The sequence below is a fragment of the Acanthochromis polyacanthus genome, chromosome 20 (genome assembly GCF_021347895.1).
Source record: "Acanthochromis polyacanthus isolate Apoly-LR-REF ecotype Palm Island chromosome 20, KAUST_Apoly_ChrSc, whole genome shotgun sequence".
NCBI lineage: Eukaryota > Metazoa > Chordata > Actinopteri > Pomacentridae > Acanthochromis > Acanthochromis polyacanthus.
Window position 1 is genome coordinate 21909914 of NC_067132.1, and position 27457 is coordinate 21937370.

The following is a 27457-nucleotide window of genomic DNA, read 5'->3' on the forward strand; positions in this document are numbered from 1 at the left end:
TTACTTGCTCTAGATTTGTACATATATTCATCCCTATTTCTCATTATGTCATTGTTGCACTGACTGCTCTACATGCCTTTTTAATCTTATCCTTAATATTTAAATTCACGTGAGTAATATTGTAGTGGCTTAGCCTTAATTTTTTAATCAGTGCTGCAAGTTTGAATAAAGTTTGGGTCTTGAATTAAATTAGTATGGTTAATTTGCATTATATAATTAATTTGCATTTTATGTTATATCATTAGTGTCATTTTAAAGTCTTACCCTCAATATTTAAAATCACATAAATAGTGTTGCGAGTGCGTGCCCTTCATATTTGCATTTATACAATAAGTTTGCATAAACAACATCATGTCTCAACCTTAATGTTTATATTAGTCAGGTAAATTTACATAATTAATAATATGTTAGGTCTATAATAGTATGTCCTAACCATAACAATTAATTAGTCAGATAAACTTGTGTCTAATATAATACTGAAACGTTTTAACTGCAATACTTAAAATTGTCAGGTAAATTAAGTCAGGTATTTTTTTCCACAAAGATTGTAGGGTTTTAAGGTTTAGTATTACAGAGAATAAACTTCAGAGTTAAACTCGTCAGATAAATGTGTGTGATTAATAATCCTGTACAGTCATAACTTTTACATTTAAACGAGCAGATATGTCTATACATATCAAGAGTTGAAAGAAGATATTGATTCTAGTTGAATATTAATCCTTTGAGTGGTAACGATACAAAATGCTTTTATTCTGAAACCAGTACCGGATGTGCAGCTCATTATTTTGTGTAACTTCACTCTTTAACTCTCCTCCTTCAGCGCTGCGCTGGAAGACGAGGCTGCAGATCATCACAGCTACGCTACACGAACTTTACACCGAGCAGGACAACACAGACGATGGGATTTTAAACTGAAAACTGAACATGAGCTCAGACTTGTAGTTTCATTTGTCCTTTAACTGTTCTGACGTCAGTCTCTGTGAAACAACTTTACACCTTTTGCACTGGATGCTGAGATGCGCAGAAAGTGACAGGAGTCCTCATCTCTTCTACAGTCCTCAACGAGCCACAAAACGCCATGAAAGGTACGAAGTTCTCCCGTTAGCTCACGTACAAGTGCATGATTTTTTTTTTTTAATTTAACGTTAAATAAACCTGTCTTCGGAGGCTTTATTGAATCTGTGCGTATTTCTTTGTGGTCAGTGAGCCACATCTGGATGGCATTATGGTGCAGAAGTTGTGAAAGTTCTTCAACTCCACCAGTTGCATCCGATTAAAAAGGAATAAAAGACCCAATTAAGTTTGCACAATCGTTATTTGTTAAACTCATGCTGTGAGAATGAGAAAAAAAACACATTTAACATCTGAGAAATAAAAGCAGTGAGCAACACCTGCAGAGTTTCATCACTAACTTCTGTATTTGGGAACAAACTGCACGAGTAGCATCAACATTTTTATCAATTCTGAGGTAAACTGAGTAACTTATCAACCAGTAATGTGTGATCCAGTTGGGATCTATCTGACTAACCCCCCACCAACAAACACAGCTCATCCCTCTCTGTCTCCCCCCCTGTCGGCCCCCCATCTGTTAACCATTAGCAGTGATGTTCCCTGTGCTCTGCTCCAGCCTTCAGTGTAGTGGAGCAGAGTGTAATTAGGGTTTACTGTCAACAACCCAGAGAAACCGCAGCCTGTGGCTTTTACAGTTCTCTGGACCTCCAATCTCCACACAAGACACGATGCCTCTCTATCTGCATCCTAAATCCTCTCTGGCTGCATCTGCTTTGCTAAATCGCTGCATTCAGGGACGTCATGATGAGTTTCTTTGGCTCCGTGCAGCTGCCCCGTAGTGTTTCTGTCTGCTTTATTTTGTTTATGCAGCTCCTTCCATCTGCTTTAAACACAATGTACCCCCAGTAGCGTGCCGCTAACCTATTTATGTCATATGTTTCTGATTATGTCACGCAGACGACTTTGCAGACGAGGAGGAAGTACAGTCTTTTGGATACAAGAGGTTCGGTGAGTGAGAAGTGACCTTTCTTTTTTTTTTTTTCTTTGTTTTTGGTGGAAGAGAGACTCACTTGGAGCTCTGATCATAAAACTTTTATGGTTTTGTGAATGAATTAAAGCTTCTAAGTGTGTGGGCTCTCACTCTGTTTCTTACCTAGAATTACCTTTATATTTATGTGCATGCTGCTCTTGATGTTTGGCCCCAATGGTTTAGAGTCTGTGGATGACAGTCTGTGAGGTCCGGCTCACCACAGGCCCAACAACTTGCTGACAGAATTCCCAGATCAAGAAGTTTTCAGAAACTCTCCTCTGTCCTTTATCCACTTAGAATGAGTCACTTGAGCTTGTTGACTCACACAAATATGCCTTTAAAATGTGGTTACTACAACTGAAGCTGGAGTCAATATATATCTGAGTGTTGTGGTGCAACTAAAAAGTTCACATGCACATTAGCCCCATGTACACGTGAAGTTTTCCCATCACACATGCAGTGACCAGATCCAGAGAGATAAGGATAGAAACGAAGGCTTTCAGCATCAGTTCACCCAAATTACAAGCGAACATATTTCTCACTCGTGGTATCAAACCATGCAGATAGTTTTGGTTTTATTTTCTCAAGTTTGTTGTGAGATATTCACTTCTTCTTCCTCAACATAGTAACAGTTATTAGACTTAATTGTAGCATTTTAACTCCAAAAAAGGCATGCAAAACCCAAATTGTGCACAGCCCAACAATGAAGTCACATCTTCTGAGTAGCTTTTTTTTTCTACCAATACAGTTCTTGATTGTAGTCTCATGTTAGTGTATTGAATGTGGACTATTCCTGCCCTCTAAAGACTGCTTACTGTAGCAACAGACATAAACTCATCAGTCACAACGATAACACTACTGTAAACAAACCACGTATATCTGTTTATGGCAACAACAGTGGCTTCTTCTCCTGCATCACTCCAAAAATGTCCAGGAATGGCTCGAGGAACATGAGCTAGAGCTCAAGGCCCATCCTCCAAACTTTCCAAATCTAATCTAATCGATCAATAATAGGATGCACCAGAGTAAACCAAATCTACAGAGGCCCTATCTAAAATCTACTGCCACTATCCTGGTGCCAGAAACCACAGGATACTCGGATCAGAGCTGTTTTAGAGACAGGAATCTGCACATATTAGTCAGGTGGTGTTAATGTGGCTGATCAGTTCCTTTTCTCTTTATACTCTACGACATTCTTAAAAATCCAACAGTACAATGTCCTTCCAGTGAAATTACCCTCGATAATCCATGGATTTCACTGTTTTCATATATTTGCTGCCAAACAAAGACTTCATGTGACTAAAACATCTGATAAAATGGAAAAAGAAGTCTTTTTGTAGTTTGGGTGGACATCTTTTCTTTATTGCAAGTGCTAACACGCTCCATACTGTTCCATAAAAGCACTCATACATGCTTTTTAATCATGCACAACTTCGTTTTTTGTTGCAAAGTTGCATCCAGTTTTATTTCTGTAGGATTTTGTGAGTCATCAAATGCATTCATGCTTTTAGATAAAGATGAAAAAGTGGCACCAAATGGCAAACTCTGTCACTGCAGGACATTCTTAAGAATCCAACAGCAAGATGTCTTTCCAATGAAGTTACCCCCGATAATCCATAGATCTCACTGTTGTCACATATTTGCTGCCAAACAAAGACTTCTTGTGACTAAAACATCTGATAAAATGGAAAATAAGTCTTTTTGTAGTTTGGGTGGACATCTTTTCTTCATTGCAAGTGCTAACACGCTCCATACAGTTCCATGAATGCACTCATACATGCTCTTTAATCATGCATAGTCTCCCTTTTTGCAAGATTTGCAGCCAGTTTTATTTCTGTAGGGTTTTGTGAGGCATCAAGTGCATTCATGCTTTTGGATAAAGCTGAAAAAGTGGCACCGAACAGCAAACTCTCAGTCACTGTACGACATTCTCAAACATCCAACAATACAATGTCTTTACAGAGAAAAGTTATCCCCGATAATCCATAAATCTCACTGTTCTCACATATTTGCTGCCAAACAAAGACTTAATGTGACTAGAACATTTGATAAAATGGAAAAATATGCATTTTTATAATTAGGGTGGACATCTTTTCTTCATTGCAAGTGCTAACACACTCCATACTGTTCCATGAATGCACTTTTCTTTACTCATAGATGCTCTTTGATCATGCAGAATCTCCTGTTTTTGTTGCCAGATTTACCGCCAGTTTTATTTCCGCAGTTGCTATGGGGTTTTGTGAGGCAGTATGTTCGCCATGGAGTGCATTCATGCTTTTGGATAAAGATGAAAAAGTGGCACCAAAGGGCAAACTCTCTGTCACACACACTCAAACACATCATTATTATTGTCCTTGGAAACGCAGCCCAAGCTCCATCACTGCTCTGTTGGTTCAGCATTGATCTGGGAGCCTGTGTGTCTCTGTGTTCAGGCTGTTGCTGCCCTATGAGTCATTCACACACAGTTCGGCCTGAGGTCCGGGAGGGTAGATGATGGGAGGCAGCGGACTCCACCGCTCCACCGGCACCGGCGGAGACGAATTCAAACTGTGTCGCAGCGAAATCTCTTTCATCCGAGTCACCCGAGTCGAGGCATCCTGTTTGTCTTTCTCTGTGAGCGCGTGCGAGTGCCGCTCATGGATTAGATTAGAGAGCAGTGGGGAGGGGAGCCAAATCCAGCTCACTTTTAACTTTATTCAATGAACTCTTGACATCGTGAGGAGTAGGAAGAGAGGGCCGCTGAACTCCTCTCTGCCTGGTATCCGTCCTCTCAGGGACTCGGCAGCTGTTTGGAAGCGCCGGCTCCAAGCGTCTGCCTCCTCCTCCAGAGACTTTGTTGTTGTGCAATAGAGCAGCGTTCATGCAAACCATCACAGGCCTCCATTCTTCCACCATTAGCGCCGTAATGTCAGTACTCAGGGGGAACAAACAGTTATTTCCTCTCTACATGTTTTGCTTCAATTCATTGCAGCCTCCCAGGAGACTGATGGTGTTTAAACTGTTGTGACATGTCGAAGCTGCGAGTGTTGTGTCCAGTTTATAAAGTCACCAGCGAGCTCAAAAGGAAAGACGGAACACTTAATCCTGCTGGTTTTACAGAGTGAACACGAACAGAAACAGTGCCTACAGTACCAGCGGGCTTTTGTTTTTCTTAGCCTATTTACATAGACGTTTCACATACTTTGCATTACTACTGACCAGTTTTTAAAGCGATCCAGGAGTTTTTCCAGGAAGCCACAGGCCTCCATCAATTCCTGCACACTATGAAAGTCATCGTGCAGACTTTTCAAACACGGCTACATTAGAAATGAGCAGCTGTCAGCAGGTAGATCATGCTGTCCACATTAGGCCTCTGCATGGTAGCTGGCTGTCATCAGCGGGAGTGTCTGTGAACGAGTGAATGGGCAGCAAAAAATCTAACTGTATCCCTGAAATATACCTGGATCTTGTGGTTCTGCACGGGCTTGTTACAGTACACTTCACACTTCTGGAAAGAAGTCAGTATTAAAACTAAAATTTCACAATAGGAAATGGTGCTTCCAGTGTTGTAAAGGCTTTTAACTAATTGTCTAAACAAAGCGTCTTTTCTGCAGAGATCCTGCACAGTTGTTGGATCAAAAAATTGGAAGAGCAGTGACTCGTGTGCTTTGAATCACTCTATAAAGAATGCAACAGAAAATATAAAGGAGCAATAAAACGCCACATGCTTTGATTGCCGGCCTCGTCTTCCCAGATGGCCGTTCACAAACTTCTCCTCCCATTCTTTGAATTCTAAAATTCGATGCACTCATCTCCAGTTTTGTAAAAAAGTGCAGTAACGCAGCTGCAATGAAATCTGACGCAGCTTTCATTTGGTTCCTTCACTGTTCTGGGTAAAATTTATACACATCAGCAGAAAGTCAGGCAAACCTCCTGCCTTTGCCTTTATGTAAGGAACTTCATGGGGTTCACACAAAAAAAGATCAACATCCAATATGAGCACAGCACATGGACGATAACACATAGTGACCGTGTGTTGAAATATCTTAAAAAGTACCTTTGGGGGGTGTTTGGATTTTTGCTGACGTGCAAAGTAAGAAGTGAGGAAGGTCAGACATGCACAGACACACGCACACACACACGCACACAAAGAAAAACAGATTTGAAGCAGGACGAGCTGTTTCTGATTCTCATTCTTGCTCAAGCGTCATCCATAAAGAATGCACACATCACGTATGTTTACGAACACACACGTATAGATACGCATTTTCCACTCACTTGTAGACAATTGTGAATGCTCACACACACACACACACACACACACACACACACACACACACACACACACACACACACACACACACACACACACACACACACACACACACACACACACACACACACACACACACACACACACACACACACACACCAGTACATACGCTGAGTGAATTCATATGGTAATCCCATCTCCCTCCCTGCCAAGCTGAAGCCAGGCCGGAATCGCTTCCACAGTGTTCAAGGTTTGAACATATTTATTTTTCTGTGGGGGACTGACATAAGAAGGCCATCAGAATAAAAACAAAATCTACCTGAGCTTTGGCTGAACTCTCACAGCACCATTAGGGCTCGTATGATCGCCGGTCACTGGGCGCCGGCAGCTGGCCTTGGCCTGAATTAAACCAGGAACCCTCCAGTCACAAAACAACAAACTATTGTCAAAAGAAGAAACAGCCACATCCAAGAGGACAAATAGTCACCGAGTTTGGATCATCACCCACACCACCAAAATCATTCTTTTCTGGTTTAGTATGCATTTATGGGCCTGATAGTGCTTTACTTACAAACCAGTACAACTCGAGATTTGTCGTGTTTTATATGAGTTCAGTTGGTACATGTCTCCCTGAAGTGTTTATTATTTGGTTTAGAACACATAAAGTAAGTTGGTTTAAGAGTTCACTTAAACAGAAAGCTATCCATTGTAGAAGAAGTAGCAGAATTTCTCCATAAGTAGCACCTTCAGTAATCAAAACAACCAAAAACAGCTAAGAGACATCAATGAAAATGAGCTTCTGTTGCTATTGTCATGTCTTTCTCCGTCTACGTGTATATAATCCATAGTTTAGGCCAATGCACATGTTAAATTGGAATGCAACAACCAGTGATAATGGTAGCACATGCTAGCAAAATGCTAATGGGAAATGCTAATGGAATCCACTAGAAATTAACCCCTTAGACCAGTATTCACTGGAGAGTAGAATACATTTTATTGTCATTGGTGGAGAAATGTGTTTACATTTTTGAATGTTATTTAGTAGCAGAAGTACAAAAATATGTCAGGCTTTTGAGAAAACTCACTTTCTGATTGAGTAGTAATTCAGGACAGAGTATAAAATGATGTATGTTGAGATTTCCCAAAGGTTTATCTGTAGAGGACGTAGATAAATGAACACAGAGTTAGAAATATGCTAGACAGGTTGGCAGAGTCACTACACCAAAAGATAAATTGCAAGACTCCCGGTCATATAAAAGACGCAGAGCTCTGGGAGTCACAGGCGGAGGATAAACAGCGATTTGAGCTTGTCCTCCTGAGACCTGCACTGATGTCTGGATGGGGTCTCGCTGCCTCGCCCGGTGTCTCCTGTTCCCACACATGTGGGTTTGAAGGAGTCGGACTCTGGAGGTTTGCGGCTGGTGTGGAACCCAGAGTGCACTAATCTATTTCCTGCACTTGTTATGGTTTCTCCAGCAAAGCCCGGAAAATTCCTGGAGCCGAGCACGGTGTCGGGCCTGTCCGTGCCTGGAACCAGCTGTGTCAGCACAGCTGGGGCTCGGTTCGGTCCAACGGGGTTCTTCTGCGGCTGAAGAACATTCCCGGCTCCACCACCACCTTCAGCTGCAGCCGTAATGACACCTCACCTGGCACCTCATCCATCCTGGTTAACAGGGAATCAGACATGGTTATGTTAACATCAGCGTCTGTCAGTCACTGACACATTCAATACACAAAGTCATGTGATACTCTGCAGTGCGTTTGTCAGAATGTCTGACGGGGATTTTTATGCACTTTGCTGTGGTTTCTGCCTTTTTTCTTGGAGTGTTGTGTTGTGGGATTCTCAGATTTTGCCTCTTAGTTCTTTCTGAAAGCTGCGTGGCAGCTTTTGATCACTTTGTAAAGTGTACATTCCTCGTTCGCTGGCTGCCATACCACTGTCAAAGTTTTTTCTTTGGCCTTGAGACTTTACAGTCAGCGTGTCTTTACAAACACATTTGCTGTGCGTGTGGATGAACACATGTGCGTTGAACCTTCTTTTAGGCTTTTCGTGTATAAGATTCCCATTGTCCAACGGTTCACAATCTTTACTCCCAATATTAAAGCTACTATAATCTGCTTTTTTTTTTTTATTATAAACTGACGAAATTCTGTTCCTTCTAGTCTAGACATGACAGAAGGTTAGTGACCAGTTAATATTGCCTTCATAATATGGGTTAAAACAGAATAAATTAAAATCATTTAAATTACATTACATTTGGTGTGCTCAAACGCAGCTCTAAATGAACACTATTATTCCCCCGTGTGACTAAAAAGGTGATAATATTGTGTTAATGGTGTCTTTCTGCAGCTCCCAAGAGGCCAAAAATCACTTAACACAGGCTTAAGTTAAGTGACCTCTTTTCTTCTTGAAATAAGCTCTAACGGAGGCTCCAGACGTGTAAACCTGACCTGAGCCTGCAGCCTGTTAGCACTTGTTAGAGCAGAGATGGGAAAACACTTACCCAAGTCACCTGTTGAACTGAGAGCAGACAAAGTAGTAAAACTCCGGGATTTTTTTCTTTTTTTTTTTTTTTGGACTTTCAAGGGCTTGTCTAGTAAAAATCAGGAAGTTAAAATTGGCTTAGGCATCACAGAGGTCTTGTGTTGAGCTCTTCATGGTGAAATCATTAATTTTAAAACTCCTAAGTGCAAATCCAGACAGGAGGCAGAGCAGTTTGGTGGATGTTAATGAAAACTGAAAGCAATTTCAAGGGATTAAGGTCATTCTCAATCATTTTTAAGCACATAGAAACACATATTAAACCCCGTCTGCCTCTTTACCACCTGTTGCTGATTGTGATTTGCTGCGTCCCACCTGTTGCTTGTTCTGTAATGACGCTCATCCAATATAAACTGAGGCTTTTTGCTGTTGTTCCGTTTCTTTATTCCATCTGGTTTCATGAGCAGGAGATTCTTTTTTATGCTTTTGCTCCTGTTTTAAGTTTAATAGCTGCAATTCCGCGAAAATCCGATGTTTTGTCTCGAGAACGTTTTGCACCCACAAGCTTTTAAAAACAGCTCCTCAAAGCACGTTAGAGGAAAAAGTGAGAAATTAATGCGGTGACAAAAGGATGAAGAGGAGAATCGAGAAGTGTTTGTGTGAATAATAGCGAGAAAAATGCAGGCAGACACCACAGATTTATCCCCCGAGGCGGCACCCACAAACAAAGAAGTACGATGTGATTTTAAGAAATCAAGTCAGATGTCAGCCGGCGGCTTTTAGAGCAGCTTTGCACTTCAGACTTGTTTTCTTTGCAGGGAGAGGAGAGTAAAACTAAAACCTCAGGGTGTAAACAAAAAAAAGAGACAATGTGCAGACCAGGAATGAGGGATTTCCTCATATCTGGTTCTAGAGGAATCTCACACCACAGGAGAGGAGAGATGGATGCTGAATAAGCAGAGAAGATGGTGTTTAATCCCAGGAGAGGGGAGGGAAGGGAGGGAAGAGGAAGTGGGGAGAAGGTGGAGGAGATGCAGCCGGCGAGGTGGATGGATGTCTTCGTAGGAGTAGGAGAGGAACTCTTTGAGAGGAGATAAGGGTTGTGTGATTCTAACAGATAACGAAGCCGGAGGATGTTGTAACTGAATAAGATCCAACTGGAGGTGGATGTCTGAGGCACACACCTTTCTGACATGAGAGCATAAATACATTTGAGAAAATAATCGGTTGATCAGCTCACTTTGTCACAGGCTTCACTCTCTTATCTCGGTTGTAAGTCAATCCTTTCAACCGTCTGACTGTGAGGAAAGACAGCCAGAGCGGGAAATAGCAGCAAACTGCGGAGGAATTTTACAAACACATCATTTTTCTTTAGCCTGGAGTTTTCAGCAGTGTATTCTATCTAAACAACTAAGTCCAGTTTTGTGTTACTTTTCACTTATAAATAATCCAAGTGTTGATGAAAACTAAGTTAAAATTAGCTTCACATCAGCTACTGTGATACATTTTAAAAAAAAAAAAAGCCGATTTCTGCTTTAAATCTTCCTTCTGAAGCAGAAAAACTGCACAATAAGTATGTGTGTGTTTGATTTTGAGTATATTTTGCTGCTCATTCTTCTATTCTTGATCCTAAACCTGCTCTGATCAATAGAGGAAGATGTTATTAATTGTGATAAACACACAAAGAATCATATTTAACTCTGTAGTTCAGATTTAGCATTTTAGCATCTTTCAGGCCATTGTTTTGGTTTTATGGCACACAGCTTTAATGCTTTGGTTCAGTCTCATCACTCAACTGTTTAGATGCGTCAAAAATGCAGAGTTAGCAACTAGCTGGTTAACACAGTGGAGCTAAAGAGACAAATATTTTCATCAGAAATTGGTGGAGACCAAAATAGAGCTAAAAGGGAGTGAATATTGGACTAGAAGGAGGTTTCTTTGAGTCTGCTTGATGTGTGCATAAGCTTGCTAACACTTTAACTTTACACAGTCATATTTATCGTTCTTTGCACTGCCTCTATGTGGACAAAAATCCCTTAATAGAAATTCAAATAAATATTTTATCACAAGACCACTCCTTATAATTTGGCGTCGATAGATTTCTCTCCAACGGTGCTGTTTAGATTTAGCATTTTAGCATCTTTCAGCTTATTGTTCTGATGCTACGGCACTCAGCTTTAATGTTTTAGTTCAGTTTTATCACTCAGCTGTTTTAATGCTATAAAAAGGCAAAGTTAGCAACTAGCTGGTGAGCAAAGAGGAGCAAGTAGCAGCGAGGAGTTGGTGGAGCCCAAAATAGAGCTAAAATGAATTAATTATTGAACAAGATGAAGGTTTCTTTGTGTCTGCTTTGTACACATTAGATACTATTTGCTACCATTTTATTAACTTTGCACAGTGATATTCACAGGTCTTTGATCCACCTCTATGTGGTTAAAAAAATCCTTGTAATTGGGTGCTGATAGATTCCTCTGCAATTCTCTGCCACTGAATTTTTTAGATTTAGCATTTTAGCATTATTCAGCTAATTTTTTTTTGGTTTTATAGCGTGCAGTTTTACCGTTTTGGTTCAGTCTTGTCGTTCAGCTGTTTTACTGCGGTAAAAAGGCAAAGGTAAAAGCCAAAAGTGTTCCTCAGCAGGCAGTGGAGACCAAAATAGAGTAAAAAGAGACAAGTTATTGGACTAGATACAGAGATGGGGTTTCTTTTTGTCTGCTTTTTGTACATAAGATGCTGTTTGCTGATACCATATTAACCTTACACAGTGAGAATGTCTGTATTGTGTAGTTCAAATATGCATTTTATCCCAAACCTTCTTGTAATTGAGTGCAGATAGATTCACCAAATGCAATGATTCAGAACAGCTGCTCCTTATATTTGAGCATTGAATAGCAAGTTGATCAGTCATGAAAACAGGAGAAGTTGAGTTATTGTGACTGTAGAGACTTACTTTGGGTGAAAAACACTGAAAACTGAGCTTTATCATATCTATTATATAATTTGGGACTGGTCCAAGTTTGCTCTTCAGTATTTCTGCCCTGCCTGGTCAAAGCCCTCATCTTTTAAATTCACTGTCTTTAGTTAGTAATGAAGCTTTTCTTTTAAAATCCTTTCCATGGTACCTGAATCAAGACTTTAATGAACTTGTTCAAAGCCTGAGTTGTTCTGTTTATAGCTTCTCAAATTGAGTTTGACATCAGATTGATGTAGGGCCACTTTAAGAGAACGATCCGAAGACATCTTTCACTTTCCGACAGCAGGTAGAGAAAGTAGATGGTTTTAACATCACAGCCCGTTCTGAGGGATCCTGTAAACCATCCAAACTTTTCCACCTCCTCCTTCTCTCTCTGTTACGCCTTCATTAGCTTGAATAAAACAGCAGTAACATGACTCTGGGCGATGAACACGAAGAGCAGGCGTCGATCAGTGATGTTTTTGCCAGAACAACACATGTGCTGGTAGTTAGCTGCTATTTTCAATCTGGCTCGTGACCATTCGAGTGTCACTGACTTTTCTGACTCACCTTTGAGAGTGAGGAAAAGCAGCAAACTCCACCGTGTTCCTCCTCCAGCTCTCACACACCATAATAATCCCGGTGTCCTTGACGTGACCCACATGCAGATGTCAGGGGAGGGTTTCTGGAGTTCACTTAGGCCTCTGTTGAGTCCCTTAAACAGGGGGTCTGAGTCACTGATTGAGTAATTAAATAAAAGAATAGCAGAGCAGAGAGGAGGTTTTCCAGGACACCTGCGTTCCTTTAAAGCCTCCTGTCACTGGGAGCTCAGATTTGGCGAGCTGCAGGCTTTTGTTCTGCAAGAAACTTGCTCGTACATTAGATCTTACATCTGTATTCCCTCCGGTGTGTGAGCGTGCCATTTTGTGTGTGTTCAGCTGTGAAATAACACACAACGTATCACTTCAGTACTACAAACCGATAGTTTTATGTGTTTGAGTCTCCTGTGTCCACAAACACTTAGATTTCTCCAACACCTCCAGCAGCAGAACTCACGGGCTCACTTTTACAATCGATTTGGGGATTCTAATTTCTCCTCTTTTAGTGCGAGTAATAAAGACCCCTAAATCTGCTATTCAGAGTCCGAAATGTTAATGAAAGGGTGAAAAAAAAAGCGCTGCGAGGGTTGCCAAGATCAACCCACAGCTTCCTGGTTTGCAAAAGGGAGTTGAAGCGGAGAGGAACAACATTCAGCTCCAAAACCCTGTCAGATGTATAATGACTATCACATTTTCCGTGTGTGGCTCAGACTGCAGACAGAAGGAATTCACTAAATTTATTTTCTGGCACCTTAAAGAATGCATATTAAGCATGCACGGTTAATTAATGCATTTTAAAAAGGAAGTTTGTTATTCCACAGATCACATACCTTATACAGTTGACTGAACATGCAGACATTTTGCTAACGTTGCTCACAAGAGCCTGTAATCAGTGACTCCATATGTTTGATGCTTCCAAATGTGGGAGCATGGTTTAGGAGGCTGCCAGAAAAGTGAGAGCTGATGTGGTGGTTCATATCTAATGTGTTGTGCAGATACACAGTAGCAGGACTTCAGAGACAGAACTGAAGTACTTAAAAAAAGAGCTGAAAGATCACCTGATCACTGGGGAAAACTACAATTCAAGTAGTTTTAGATTCCATTTATGAGGTTTGTTGTACTGATCTGTAGTTAAAAAAAATTAAAAACAAAAGTATTAGACTCTGTTTAATGAAAAAAATAAAATTCCCTTGGTTACACTGGTTATTTAACAGACATAGCAGCAAAAAATCTGTCCTATTTGGTGCCACTGATGTCCTCAAGAGGTTCATAATACTATGGTTGTACAGGATTAAAGGGAGATGCTGTATTGTAATGTACACCTTTGACTGTGATATGTTTGATGCCAGATCAATGTTTTCCATTTATTTATGGCAGCCTTCTAAAATATTAACATTGACCATCTTGTCTTTTCTACATTTATGCTACTTAAAATGGATAAGTTCCTGTTTCACTGTAGAAGTGGGCCTTGCTCTCTTTCTCTCTTTCCACTGAAAATGAATCCATCTGTGAACAGCTCCTCTCTGTGCAGACTCTGAATCAAAACATCCAAAGGAGGAATGATTATTATCAGCTTTTCCCTGCACAGCAGAATCAATACAGAGTTCACATATGGGTCATATCATGAACATCTCTGCACACATTTGTCCAGAACAGATGCATTCGAGTTAATTCCTGGTAAATCTGTTCTTAACACGATGTCCAAGACCAAAGTAACTCATTATTGTAATTAGATCCATGGATCCTGACCGTCTTTGCTGAAGCCTTGTAGATGCTAACTAGCTCTGACTGTCGGGCCCAAAGCTGCAGTAATGAGAGGCAGAGAGACACAGCTGTAATGTTGCAGAAACTTGGCTGTTATTTCCTTTTCTGGGTCAGTGAGCACAGTACACAGCATTTGGATAACTTGCACTGAAACATGGGTCTGAATACAGACTTTATGGCCGATGAAAGTAAGTTATTCAGCTTTGTTTCCATGGAGCTTTCACTGTGATTTTTTTCCCCCCACACATTTTCAAACTTTAAAACGGGTCGATTTTGACCTGTAGGACAACATGAGGATTAAACAAGCTTATAACATACTGATACTGGTATGATATTTCTAAACAGCACTGCTCCTGGTCACCTTGTTAGGTTCACGTGTATAATTCAGTTAAATACTGCACAGCTGCTTTATATTCTACATTTAGGAAGATGATAGTGTTTAGTTTTCCTTTATAAACAGATATATATTTCTCTATTACTGAGGTAGTATGTACCGCAGGTGTTGCTGGAGTGTATTTTACCGTTTGTGTATGGAAAATGTGAAGTTTCCAACATGGTATGAATGGAATGACAGATCACCTGAATCTGCTTCCAAGATTTCTCTAAGGAGGCCGATAAATTTATCTGAGTTTAGCTCTTTTTCTTAAGGGACACATTCTCTAAAGAAGTTAAAACCCTGTTACTGCTTCTTATTTTTGTTATGAAGTTGTTCCATGATGTGAACCTGGCAATTTTCTTACAAATATCTGTGATCAGAGTGCAACTTGGAGGATGCTTCACTAACTTTTCCTGCATAGTACACATAGCTGAGCTGTAAGAGGAGATCACGAAGGCTCAGTAGTTTGATCGCAGACTGTTTTTGGTAATCAGATCTTCCTGTTTAGAGTAATAAAATAACCCTTCTGGCTGCAGAGCATCACAGATTCCGTTCCTCCATCCTCCAGAGAGGGGTTTCCTCTCCAGCACTTCTTCTAAATTACTCTAAACAAACAGTTGTGTGGATTAATTTAAAGACACTGTCTGGTGTTGATTACCGCTTTTCAGTAAGCAGCATCGCCTCCGTGTGATTCACAACACAGATGTCAGAGAAGCTCTTCCTGCCTGCTGATGCTCTTCTTGCCTGCAGGCTGCTCGGAGGTAGAAGAGCGTGCCACCCTCACGTCTGCAGCATGTCCGTCTAAACAGGCTTTAACAGGAAAACGCGGCTCTTATTCCTGACCTGGATGCCTTGTTGTCGTTCACACTGACATGGCACACCCCCACATCTGACCACAGATGTGCAGGGCCACCCAGAAGACACTCCAACACCCGTGATGCTGCACTCACAGAAGGCATTCCCATTGTTTCCCGCTTTACAGAGCATCCCATCAGGATTTTGGAGATTTGTTGAGCATTTGGAAGAAAAGTGAACATTTTGCATGTGGTTTCCTCTCACGCTCTTAAAAATGAACTCATGTGGGGAGCAATTCACACATGTGATTGTAATTTCTTTTTTCCATTCTGAAGTTTCCACCTTCTGAGAAATGCATAGTTTGATCAAGTTTGCTCCTGTTTTATCGTTGTTTTTATTGCTAAACTGCATAAAATACTACCTTTAAAATGATGAAATGCAACATACTGTAGCCACCTGTTCATAACATTTGCCAAATTTGCATATAAGTCCAGTTGCGCCATGTGTGTTTGAATTCAAACTAAGCTCCTTTAACCAGCTGACAGCACCCAGACCACAGTCATATTCCTGTTTTATAGCACTCTATGTTCTGTCAAAGCCACTGTTAAATGACAGAGCTCTCATTGCACAAAACCTAAAATCACAGAGCGGCCTCCTCCATGATGACCGTAATGCTATACTGACGTTACCCACAAGCGACACCCGAGGTAGCAAACAGAAACCATCGAAAATGTCCGTCTGTGTAGACGTGTTGAAGAGGAAACACATTTCTTCACACTGTCAGAGAGCAGCAGACGTGTGTCGGTGAAGGCCGGTCTTCCGTCCATATGGCAGAGTCAGCGGTGGATGTGGCCAACGTGAAGATGAGTTTGGCTGATGTGGGCACGCTCCGTAAAAGAAACGTCCCGCTGAGATTTTCCCAACCAGTTTCCTGTCAAGTATCCACACGACTCTTTTACTCCTTCAATGTTTGATCTGGCTGTACCTCTGCAGAGCAGGAAGAGTATTTCAGTTCATTTACATGTCAGGCACTGTTTTAGGAGGACATGAAGCATGACAGCAAAATATCATGAAGATTGTAGGTTTTATCAGCACAGACCAACATGATGGACAGAAAACATTCCTGCTTGTTTGAGGGTTTTTAATGTGTATATACACTATTGTTCAAAAATTTGGGGTCACTTAGAAATGTCCTTATTGTTGAAAGAAAGGCATTTTTTTCAATGAAGATAACATTAGATTAATAAGAAATACAGTGTAGACATTGCTAATGTGGTAAATGACTATTCTAGCTGCAAACGGCTGATTTTTAATGGAATACCTCCATAGGGGTACAGAGGAGCATTTCCAGCAACCATCACTCCTGTGTTCTAATGCTACATTGTGTTAGCTAATGGTGTTGAAAGACTAGTTGATGGTTAGAAACCCCTTGTGCAGTTATGTTAGCACATGAATAAAAGTGTGAGTTTTCTTGGAAAACATGAACTTGTCTGGGTGACCCCAAATTTTTGACTGGTAGTACATGTATTATGCACTGATGTAGCTACATCCTTATGGTTCCTGTGAATCTCAGTCATCTGGAGCTGTTTTATGCATCGGGCAGTGTTATTCTGCTGCAGTGTTTCAGTCTCTGACTCAATCTGCCTGTTGTGCCACAAATGCGGTTTTGTGGTCCCATGGCTGGTATGGGCTGAAGCAGCTGAAGTGGAATTAACCTCATTTTAAGCTTCACTGCTGTTGGAACTGCATGTTAGGTGCAGCTGAAGAGGAACATCTTCTATTTAATCAAGACAACGCTTCACTACATATTAGTTTTTCACTCCTGTCTGAGGTAGAGCATCAAGTGGTCATTAGGCTGCTCTCTAGTCTCAAGTCCTACCCTTGGAGGACTCTGTTCTAAACATGCACAGTCGATCTGTGTCTAGTATACATAATGCACCATAACACTTTCATTTAAAATTCCACAAGGTAACACTGAGCATACACTATTTGCAGTCCAGTTGTTCCGACACATCTACGGCTTGTTTTGGGTAATAAACTTTATCCAGTTACAATTAAATGTTGTCATTTTACATCCAATGGAAGGAACACTATAATTCCACTGCACATTTGCTTAGAATGTAAATCTGTTAATGGCTTATTAGCAGCTAGATGCAACGTTTTGGACCCATTTTTGGACTTTACACAAGACTCCCCAATAATTGTCAATGATGACAAAAAAAAGAAAATTAATGAAGGCAGGTTTAATGAATGTGTTTATAAGATGCTTTTATTTCCCATGCAAATTTCCAAAAGCACCAACAAACCTGGCAGTCAGAAAGGCCATGCCACAAATGCCATCTTGTGGTTTATTATCCCAGCTGCTCATCAGAGCGAGAATGCCGCATTATTTATTTTATTTCTGGTTTTCTCCGACGGGTGACATTTAGCTGTTTGTTTTTCTTTGAAGTCCTTGCCAGCTCTCTGTCGGCTCTGGGGGTCTTTGTAGTGGGTTTCACATTTTGACTGGCACCTGAAGCAGCCAGCAGGAGACCCGATCCAGGTTGGATAACATCGATCAAATGAGGTTTTGGAGGCAGAAATTCTGTTCCAGGTCTCTGCAGATGAGAGACGACTCTGCAGGAAAGATCTACGACTTTCTTAAATCCAGAAAGTGCTGACTGGAAGCGAACTACAGATGCTGGGTTTTGTCTCGTGTTGCGTTTTCATTTGAAAGGGAATATGATGCAGACTGAAATCCAACACGGTGATGTTATTAAGTGCTGCATTTGTGATCATTTCTTGCATCTGACAGAAGACAAACAGCCTTTGAATCTTGATTTTCATTGGATAAAGTGTTTCTTCTGTTTTTCTTGTCCTGCTTTCCTGCATTCTCACTTTGAACTCACTTCTCTTTCTGCTGATGGCGTTGTATTTCTTTCAAAGCTGAGCGTAGGCAGGCTATCGGGTTCTGGATGCTAATGTGATGGTCATTAACCAGTGGGCCACACACTCACTCAGACATAAAGAAACACACACACTTACTACAGAGCTGCAACGTTTGGAGTGGTTAAGCTCCGATGTTTTGCTTTGTAACTAAAACCCAAGTCACTCCGTGGGCCCCAAATCCCCGAGCTGAGTAAGTCCATTCCCACTCCCCACTCCCCACTCCATTGTTGATGAAATTTGCTGGAAAGACGACCTGTTTGTGTAGCGCTGAGGCTGAGCAGAGCCGAGCAGAGCCGAGCAGGGCCTCTGGGCTGGAGGTAGGAGGCGGCGGTGGATGCTGTCTGACTGCAGCTCATCTGAAAACTCTTTTGGAAGTGTTTATTTCTCTACCTTTACTATCAGTTGTCGAGATGTCATTATGAGAGGATGAGGAATGGGGAGTCCTGCTCGTTCTTCATAGGAGGACAGCATCAGTTTTATTGTTTCATGACGTCCGTGGAGTGAACGAGCTCAGTTTTACACAGGAGATGCACTAATCAGCATTCTGGATTATCAGTGAATCTACACTACCGTTCAAAAGTTTTGGGTCAGTTAGAAATGTCTTTATTGTTGAAAGAAAAGTATTTGTTTGTCAATCAATTAATCATAGATACAGTCTAGACGTTGTTAATGTGGTAAATGACTATTCTAGCTGCAAACGGCTGATTTTTAATGGAATATCTCCATAGGGGTACAGAGGAACATTTCCAGCAACCATCACTCCTGTGTTCTAATGCTACATTGTGTTAGCTAATGGTGTTGAAAGGATAATTGATGATTAGAAAAGCCTTGTGCAGTTAGCACATGAATAAAAATGTGACTTTTTATAGAAAACATGAAAACTTTTGAACGGTAGTGTATGTGTGAGATTGAAGAGGTCACTTACGATGGCAATCTCCTCACACTGCTGTTCACTCCAGCTTTACACGGTGTTTTAGCCTCTTTTAGCTCATTGTTTTGGGTTCACAGTTCACAAATTTGCAGTTAGCCTCTAGCTAATGATCGTAATGAAGCATGTAGCATCTAACGAGGTGAATATTTCCCTCAGCAGTTGGTAGAGAACAAAACAGAGCGAAAAGGGGGCTTTGATGTCTGGTTTTCAGATACCTCTATACACATGTACCACTTAACTAGAACTCCATTCATTCCTGTGGGAGTGTCTGTGATCTCTGATGTGTTTGCAATACTCTGTTCTCTTTTTATGGTCTGGGATTTGCCTCAAGTACGTTCAAATTTTGTAACTTTCGCAACAGATTATGGTGAGACTGAACTCTGTTGGAAAAAAGAAATGGCTAACAGGCTATTCAGTTGTTTGATTATGTAAACAGTTAGCATGTTGCTAGTTAAACACATGCTAACCGTGTAACATACAGAGAACACATATACTGTAGCAGTTAGTATATCCTTTAACTAAGTATTTTACCAAACTGGCTCCACTTGTGGCAGGAGATTTTCCTCACTTCTTTTGCACCATGTATTGCTGGTCCTGTTTTAGTTACTGTAATTCTTCGTGCACATATTCCATAGAGCTGGAGAGCAAAAGCTGATAAATTCTAATTAGCCACTCCTGTATTTTTGCAGAGAAGTCTCAATCCATTTGTAATATAATGTTTTCAATGCTTTCTTTCCATTGAACAACAGGAGACATAGTCCATACATTATACAGATTTACGGACAAGTGGTGCAAGTGTATGATTATACAGCTCCATGTCATTCCAGTGTGTACATACACAACTTTTTGCAACACTAACAACTTTATAAGATAAAAGTTCCCCTCCAATTACTGTTTAAAGCCCTTAAAGTTCATTACTGTCTAAGTTACATATTTAGAAGCCTTTTCCATGAAAATAATGTCTGGTTTAGATGTGATTCTGTCTCGCTCCCTTTAGAATATACAGATTTGTTAAGTCTCAGCCTCTCTCACTGCATCTCAAGCACACCAGCTCACCAACAACTCTACTTCAACGATGTAAAACTATTTTCAACTGCACGGTCGCCATTATGCTGCAAATCTGGAATAATTTAGCCGTACATGTTCGAACAAGAAAAAATTTTTGAATAATAGTAATACAGTAAGTCCTGCCCACAAGCAGACAGGATTGGTCCCTTAGAGTTGTTACATATGAAACCCCAGAAGTCTGAGTCTATGTTTTTGAGATTGTCATCAGTATACTGCAGTTTCAAGGTGGAAATGCAAAGCTATAGTGTTCACTGCTTATTACATTTGACATGTCAACTCTTTAAACAACTTGCTTTTCTCTGCAGGGAGTCTTTAATTCATCAGGTCTTTAAACTCATCACTTCCTTGAGACTCTCTTCATTCTGGGACATTAAGGCAGATATTTTCCAAACTGAAAAGCCTCCCATTAGCAGAAGTCTCCTGGATCTTTCAGAACTGTTTATCAAGTGGAGACCTTCTGCTGTCAGTATTTATTCTGTCTGTAAGCTGATATACAACCATGTATTAACGAAATGCTTCATGCCTCTGTCCTGTTAATTTACGTCCAATATAACCATGGAAACCTGCCCTCAGATCAAAGCAGGTCTGACAGATGAATTAGATCTTTATGTGGAAAGAAAAGTCCTGCGTTTCTCCCCCACAGTGAGGCAGCAGACAGCTGGAGCCTGGGAGAGCTGCTGGATGCTGTAATCTTGGTTGCCTCAGAATTTGACAATGTCTTTTGTTGGATGTGATACAAAGCACAGTCAGAAATATCCTGTCAGAGAGGCACCACTTTCCTCTGCTGCTCCAGTTTATACGTGGACGATCTGGCCCGTGTCACAGTCCCTGAGAGGTTCTTGGCTTGTGTTGGGTTGAATCTGACAAGGATTACTGGTTTTTACAGTTCATCCATCATTTCTTTCTCTCCACCTCTCAGATCTTAAATCATTCTCCTTCTCCCCCCTATTGCTCGTATTTTCTCACATGTCATCTCTTCTCCAACTTCATCCTTTTGTGACTGAGCGTCGGCCTTGTTCTGATTGTCTTTGCTCGTCTCCTCATTTTCTCCTGGCCGTGAGCGTCATGCCCAACTGTCTCGTGTGATGGAGGCGTATGGTTTCCATCACATGCAATAAAAGAGATGGAGCCTAATTCAGGCCACACATGAAGCTGGGATGGTGTCGGTTTCCTGCAGGGTCCCAGGGCCATCCCATGAACTCAAAACCCTCTGGCCCTAATTCTACATTTCCTCTGATGGCGTCATTGACAGGTACAGCCTCGAAGTGAGCGCAGTGGGCACGCTGTTGGACAAAATATATCCTCGATGCTGTTAAACAGCCCGTTATTAGGTGGAGCAACCACACAGCCAGGACCTCCAGTACAAGAAGGGATGGTGTTCAGCATGGATGCGCTGAAGCTCCCTCTGCATGCTCCTTTAGAGGAAAGTCCACCCAGAAGTGCTATTACAAGAGCTGCTAGTGATGAATCTTTTGTTTGATGGTTCCAGACTTCTGTATAAAGACATTAAACTCACATTTTCTCTGATGGAAAATCTCCTTCACCTCTCCTTTCCAAGTTACAGATCTAAATGGGGCGAGCTTACAGTGATGCACTCTAGGAAGGCTAAACTTGGAGGAGCTCGTTTAAAGCGTCGCAAACTTTCTCCTGGAAAGCATCAAACATCACGGACTGTTGATGGAAGATCCAAAAGAGGGATTTCTCTTTAAAATCAAAGCTGCAGTTGCAAGTACCTGAAAGCCTCCTGATTTATGTCCACAAACACTGAAAGTCATGGACCGGCGCACTTGTTCGCACACACACTCGGCGCATGATTCAGTACAGGCCACCTCACCGTGCCACAGAGAAAACTGAGCTGTGCATGACTCACGCTCTGGGCCATCATCTCCCCTCTGACTGTAAAACAACTTGGCTTCCATTACTGTGTATCAGAGAGCTTGTAAAACATTGTGTTTCTGTTTGAGTAATGGAGGACAAATGACAGATGGCAGCTGTCTTTGAAAAAAAAAAAAAACAACAGAAAGAAACACCTAAGAGTAAAAGAAATGGTATGTTTTACTGAAATGGGGCTGTAGAGATGGGAAATGAGATGTATTCACGTCTGCCAGTGTTTTCTTCTGTTTGATGCGACCACTGAGGAGCACTAAAGTTAGACATTTTTAAGGAGAACATGAAGGCAGAAAGATGTTCTTCTTTTTGTATATTTAGTACTATCTAAGGACTGTGTTTTGTTGAGAAAAATATGCTGCCTCAAAAGTTTTGTTTTTTTTTGGCTGCATATTGTGGCTGAGAAGTGAAATATTGTGGTCATTCTGTTGAATATGATACGATGTTTGGATGGTGAGTTATTCTTCTATATGTATGTGTATAACGGAGCTTAGTTACTACACAATAATAGCTACTGAGATAAATTAAATGCTAATTAGCTAGTTAGAAGCAAGTTGGTTGAGTAACAGAAACTTTGGATTTACAGAGAAAATGGATATTCCAACTTGAATGGACAAATATAAATTTTCAGAAACCAGATCATATCTTTAGCCCTCTTCGGATTTGTGAGTCTTTTGGCTGTACAATAATACAAGTTAGACTTTTATATCCTGGTAGCCCACTAGAGGGCTTTGGGATTTAAGTTTGATTTGTCCTTACAGCCTCTAGTGGCCAAACTGATTGCGACTCTTGACAAACAGCAATGTGAAATAGGTATAACCGCTGTTTTTTAATTGTATTTTTGTGTGAAACAAAAAGTGGGAACAGAATTTGAATGAACTGTCCAATTTCTGCAAACAAAAAAAAAGTTTTTTAAAAAAGAGTTCATTTGCGGCTGGACGGTGGCTCAGACTGTTAGCACTGTCGACTTGCAGCTGAAAGTTTCTCGTCCTGGCCTGAGTCTGGGATCTTTCTTTGTGGAGTTTCCATGTTCTCCCTGTGCATCTGTGGGTTTTCTCTGGGTATGACTTCCTTCCACAGTCCAAAAACATGCAGAGGATTACTTGGTAACTTGTCCATAGGTGTGATTGTTTGTCTGTATATGTAGCCCTGTGACAGACTGGTGACCTGTCCAGGTGTCCCCTGCCTTCACCCTAAGTCAGCTGGTATAGACTCCATCCTCTCTAATGAGGATTAAGCGGTGTATAGATGATTTTATGTGATGGATAGATAATGGAATGATGGATGGATTTAATGCACATGATAGACGACTTTTTGGAAAAAGTTCCAATGAAGCAAATGTTTAACTCACATCCCCAATCATAGCTGTTTCTGTGGTTTTTTTCTTCATCTTCACACAACATGAAATCTGGCCAACACCAGCTGACATGAAACAATAATTACATCTTGTCCAATTGAACAAAATCTGTGAAGACCTGCAGTTTTCTCTTGTGGATGACAAAGGCTTTGTCTTCTTCCTGTTCCAGGTTTTTTAGCAGGTGGCAAACAACTATTTTTGTTTCCGTTTTGTTCTACTCTGTTTATTACAGCCAAGCTTAACATAGCCTACAGTGCCACCTTCTGACAACATTACACAGCCCAGTTTATTAGTGTCACAGCATAATTTTTGCAACATTTCAAATACTCGTTCCAAATTTGCATGTCAATCACATGGATACTTGTACAATGACAGTTACAGGTGTTTCTTATATCTCTTCTCCCTGCATGATCAGGAAATGGTTCCCCTCCACTGTTGTAGAGGATCTCCCTGAAATACACTCCAAGGAGAGTTGAGGCTTTTGGAAGAATTCACATTGAAGAAAGACAGGTTTAGTCTCATGTCTATTCGTTGGATCTCTCTCCTTGTTGTTCTTGGGGGGAAGCTAAAACATGATTACCTAATGAAAAGCATCGATAGGAAGGGCATTGGAAATATCAGATTTTTATTTATCCTTGCTGCTAATTTGTCCTAGTGGCTACTTGTGGTACTGCAACAACCTGTTGGCAAAATAGCTCAAACTGCAAACAAAGTCGATAATTACTCTTTGTATTAAGAGTGTTTTAATATATGTATTTATGTCTTAAACAGATTTTTCATCAATAGTGGCAAAATGGTGGTATGTGTCACTATGAAGGTCATGGAGAAAATACAGATTTTCTCGCTTTTTCTTGTATTTTCTTCATTAGCGTCCTTTTTTTCATATTTCCCTGTCCACCTTCCAAACTTCATTGCCTGTCTTTTATGGCTTTCTTTGAGTTCTTTCCTTCTTTCTTTCTTCTTGTATTGCTACCTCTACCTCGGTAATGGTTTTTCTTCCACTGCTGCAGTTTGTCTTCATCTCCCTCTCTTTGCTGCCTGGTGTATAATTCCCTGATTGCCCTCTTGGAGTAAATCTGCACTCTGGTTCCTGGAAGGAGCTTGGGAGTGTGTTAGGCGAGGCAGCGATCCAAATCACAGTTTGGGTGACCTCAGCTCACAGCTTTGTGTTCTCATCCGTTACTATAGCGTCCCTGCTGCTATTTACAGTAAATAAACAAGGTCCTTTAATGAACACGAACCATGCATCAGCTGGGCTTCGCTGTGGCCTCGTGGACGTTATTTTGGCATCTCAGGGGCCCTCGTGAGATGAATAAGCTGATGTTTGGGTAATCCTTTGTTTCAGGAAATGAGGCTGGTGAAAGATGCAAGCTTGGAGACACTTTATTATCACCAAGGTGGACACTGTCCAGACATCATTCCCAACATCGAGGTTTCACAGAAACAATGGCCGACTCTGTTCAGCCAAAACACACAATGACAAAGGGAATCCATTTACATTTAAAAGCCCCGCTGGTGTGCTGCTCTGGTTTCGGAGAGGCCCTTTGTGTGAGGAGCATCGTTTTGTTTTGCTGCGAGCAGTAAAAGTGTTGTCAGCCTGCGGTCTGAGCATCCTGGACGACGGTTGTTTTTGTGGTTGCGGTTGGTCTGATCCGACTGTGTAGGCGAAGGGGAAAGATGATGAATCAGTGTCCGCTTTAGTGATGGATGCCCAGACTAAAGGAAACCGAGTCTCTGATGGTAAACTGTGAACAAGGAGCTCAGTATTCGCGTATGTTTTTCCACCGTCTCCCTAAAGTTCCCTTCTTCCTATTTGGAATATTTATTGAGAAATTTGTCACCGTAGAAGCTTTTTTAACCCCAGCAGCAGGCCTGAACACATTACACTTTACTCCACAAGCTTCAAGTGCTACTGACCTCAAGATATTTTATCCATGTGTGAGGATTCGTGCAGCTGGGCTTTGTTAGTCTGACAGATAATGTGAGAACGTGTGAAAGCCGTTTGTCGTGACGGTTTCATTTTCATCTGGACATTTGTCATGTAAAGTGAAGGGATGTTATTCTCCCAGCATCTCTGTTACCTATTATTAATGCTTGGTTTACGGTTCTTTTTTTTATTTACAGTCAAATCTGATGATTTACTTGTTTTTCTTTGAACATTTATTTGTCATTTTGAAACCCAAGCCGTGCTATTTTCTGGCAAAGAAACATGGCAGTATAGTTCAAAAAGTCACAAGCAGGTTTTGAAGGTTAAAAGACAATGAGGCGTCCACGTTTAAACTTCACTTGAAAAGCTTGTAATTTCAATTTTAACTGGGACTTGCTTCACTTTGACACGTAGTCATTTAAACGTTGCTAAAACAACAACTACATGCAGCTTAAACAGTCAATTTTAATCCGTCCATACATCAGTTGGTTGGTCCAGTTCACTCTCTTTTCTTTGGTCAAACCATTTCTAATAAACGTTATCCACTTAGTCAAAATGTGGCTTTTTGTGTTTAGCTAAACATTCAAATAAAGCCATTTTAATTTAAAAAGACATTTGCGCTGCTCGATTTTACATCTGGTTCTGGTATCAGCAGGTTTTTTTTTGTGCAAACAGGAATTTTTAGTGCCCCACAAATAGGTTTTAGAAAAATTACCAATTGCAAAATAATGAAAAATCAAATAAAATGGCAATTCCAATTCTTTAAACTACTTTTGTTAACTGAGGTTTCATTTACTGAAGCATAATAATCATTTTTGTTCCTCCATTGGTCAAAAATAACAAGAAAATATAGAGATTTCTGTCAAATTAGGCAACAAAAAGGTTCATTTTGAGCCAGGAAGAACTCTGTATCAGTATTAAAACTCAACTACTGCTAAAATAAGACATTGACTGACATTAGCTTTTTTTATAGATATGCAAGTAAGAAGAAGTTATTAGTAGTAAGGAAATGTGGTACATAAATGTTGAACTAGATTTCGTGTTCAGATTGACAAGTTGGCTATAAAATGGGCTGAAAATAATGATTACTTCCATTACTGGTTAATTTGTTCTTTTTTTTTTTTTTTACTACTTGCATGAATTATTTGGTTTATAAAATGCCAGAAAATGGTGGAAAATAGCCATCAGTGTTTCCCAAAGTCTAAAATGATATCTTCAGATGTCTTGTTTTGTCCACAATCCAAAGATATTCAGTGTACTCTCAAAGTCGAGTAAAAAAAAAAAAACCTGGAAAATACTCACATTAAAGAGACCGAAATCAGCGGATTTTGACTTTTTAAAATATATTTTTATATATGACTTAATAATTGACCATGAAAAGCTGCCAATTAGCATTATTACCTGAAGTATGTTGTTTTAACTAGACCTGCTATAGCATATTAACTGCTAGTCATGTTGGTTTTGGCATTTTTGGGTCCATTGTCCAAGATTTTTAATCAGTTAATGCTGTTTCAAAACGCGTATCTCAACAGGTATGTATATTTTTCCATCATAAATGTATGATTTTACCAGTTTTCTATTTGAGTTGAATAACTACAGGCTTGTTTTTTGGATTTTCGGCTTGTGCAGTTATGGATCCACAATATTTTCCACCTCATGTTGCATTAATTCTATTAAGGTTGACAACTAACCGACTGATCATTGAAGCTCTAGCGGTTATGGTTCTGTAAAAATGTAATCTAAGAGCTCTATATCAAGATTATTTATGTCATTATTGTATTTTGCATACTCTTCCACAGCAGTATCATAGTCCAGTATCAGTTGGGATTTCATTTTTAACACATTAAATGTTTTTATCTCCATCCTTAAACATAACACAGCTACTAGTATTAAGTCAAGCTGTACCTGTGGGTGCTGATTCTGCACAATGAATGAATGAACAGCCGATGATGCACATACAGAGACATCATTAGAAACACAGTAAATCAGACAGGAAACACACACGACTGACTCTCAGCAGGCCAACATCTGTCTGTGTCCTTATTTGTCCGGCTCATCCAGGAAGTGACCTGCTGGGTAATGAACAGCAGGCGGGTC

General features: G+C 40.5%; 1 protein-coding gene across 1 annotated transcript in view; it reads left to right on the forward strand.

The window, feature by feature from the left end:
- The first annotated feature begins 812 nt into the window (after nt 1–812).
- LOC110963803 (collectin-12-like) overlaps nt 813–27457 on the forward strand; it is a 43556-nt gene continuing 16911 nt past the window's right edge. Inside the window, exons 1-2 of the mRNA XM_022212296.2 lie at nt 813–1085; nt 1969–2019. Coding sequence (XP_022067988.1) covers nt 1079–1085; nt 1969–2019 — 58 coding nt within the window. The 5' untranslated portion in view covers nt 813–1078. The remainder of the gene's footprint in view (nt 1086–1968; nt 2020–27457) is intronic.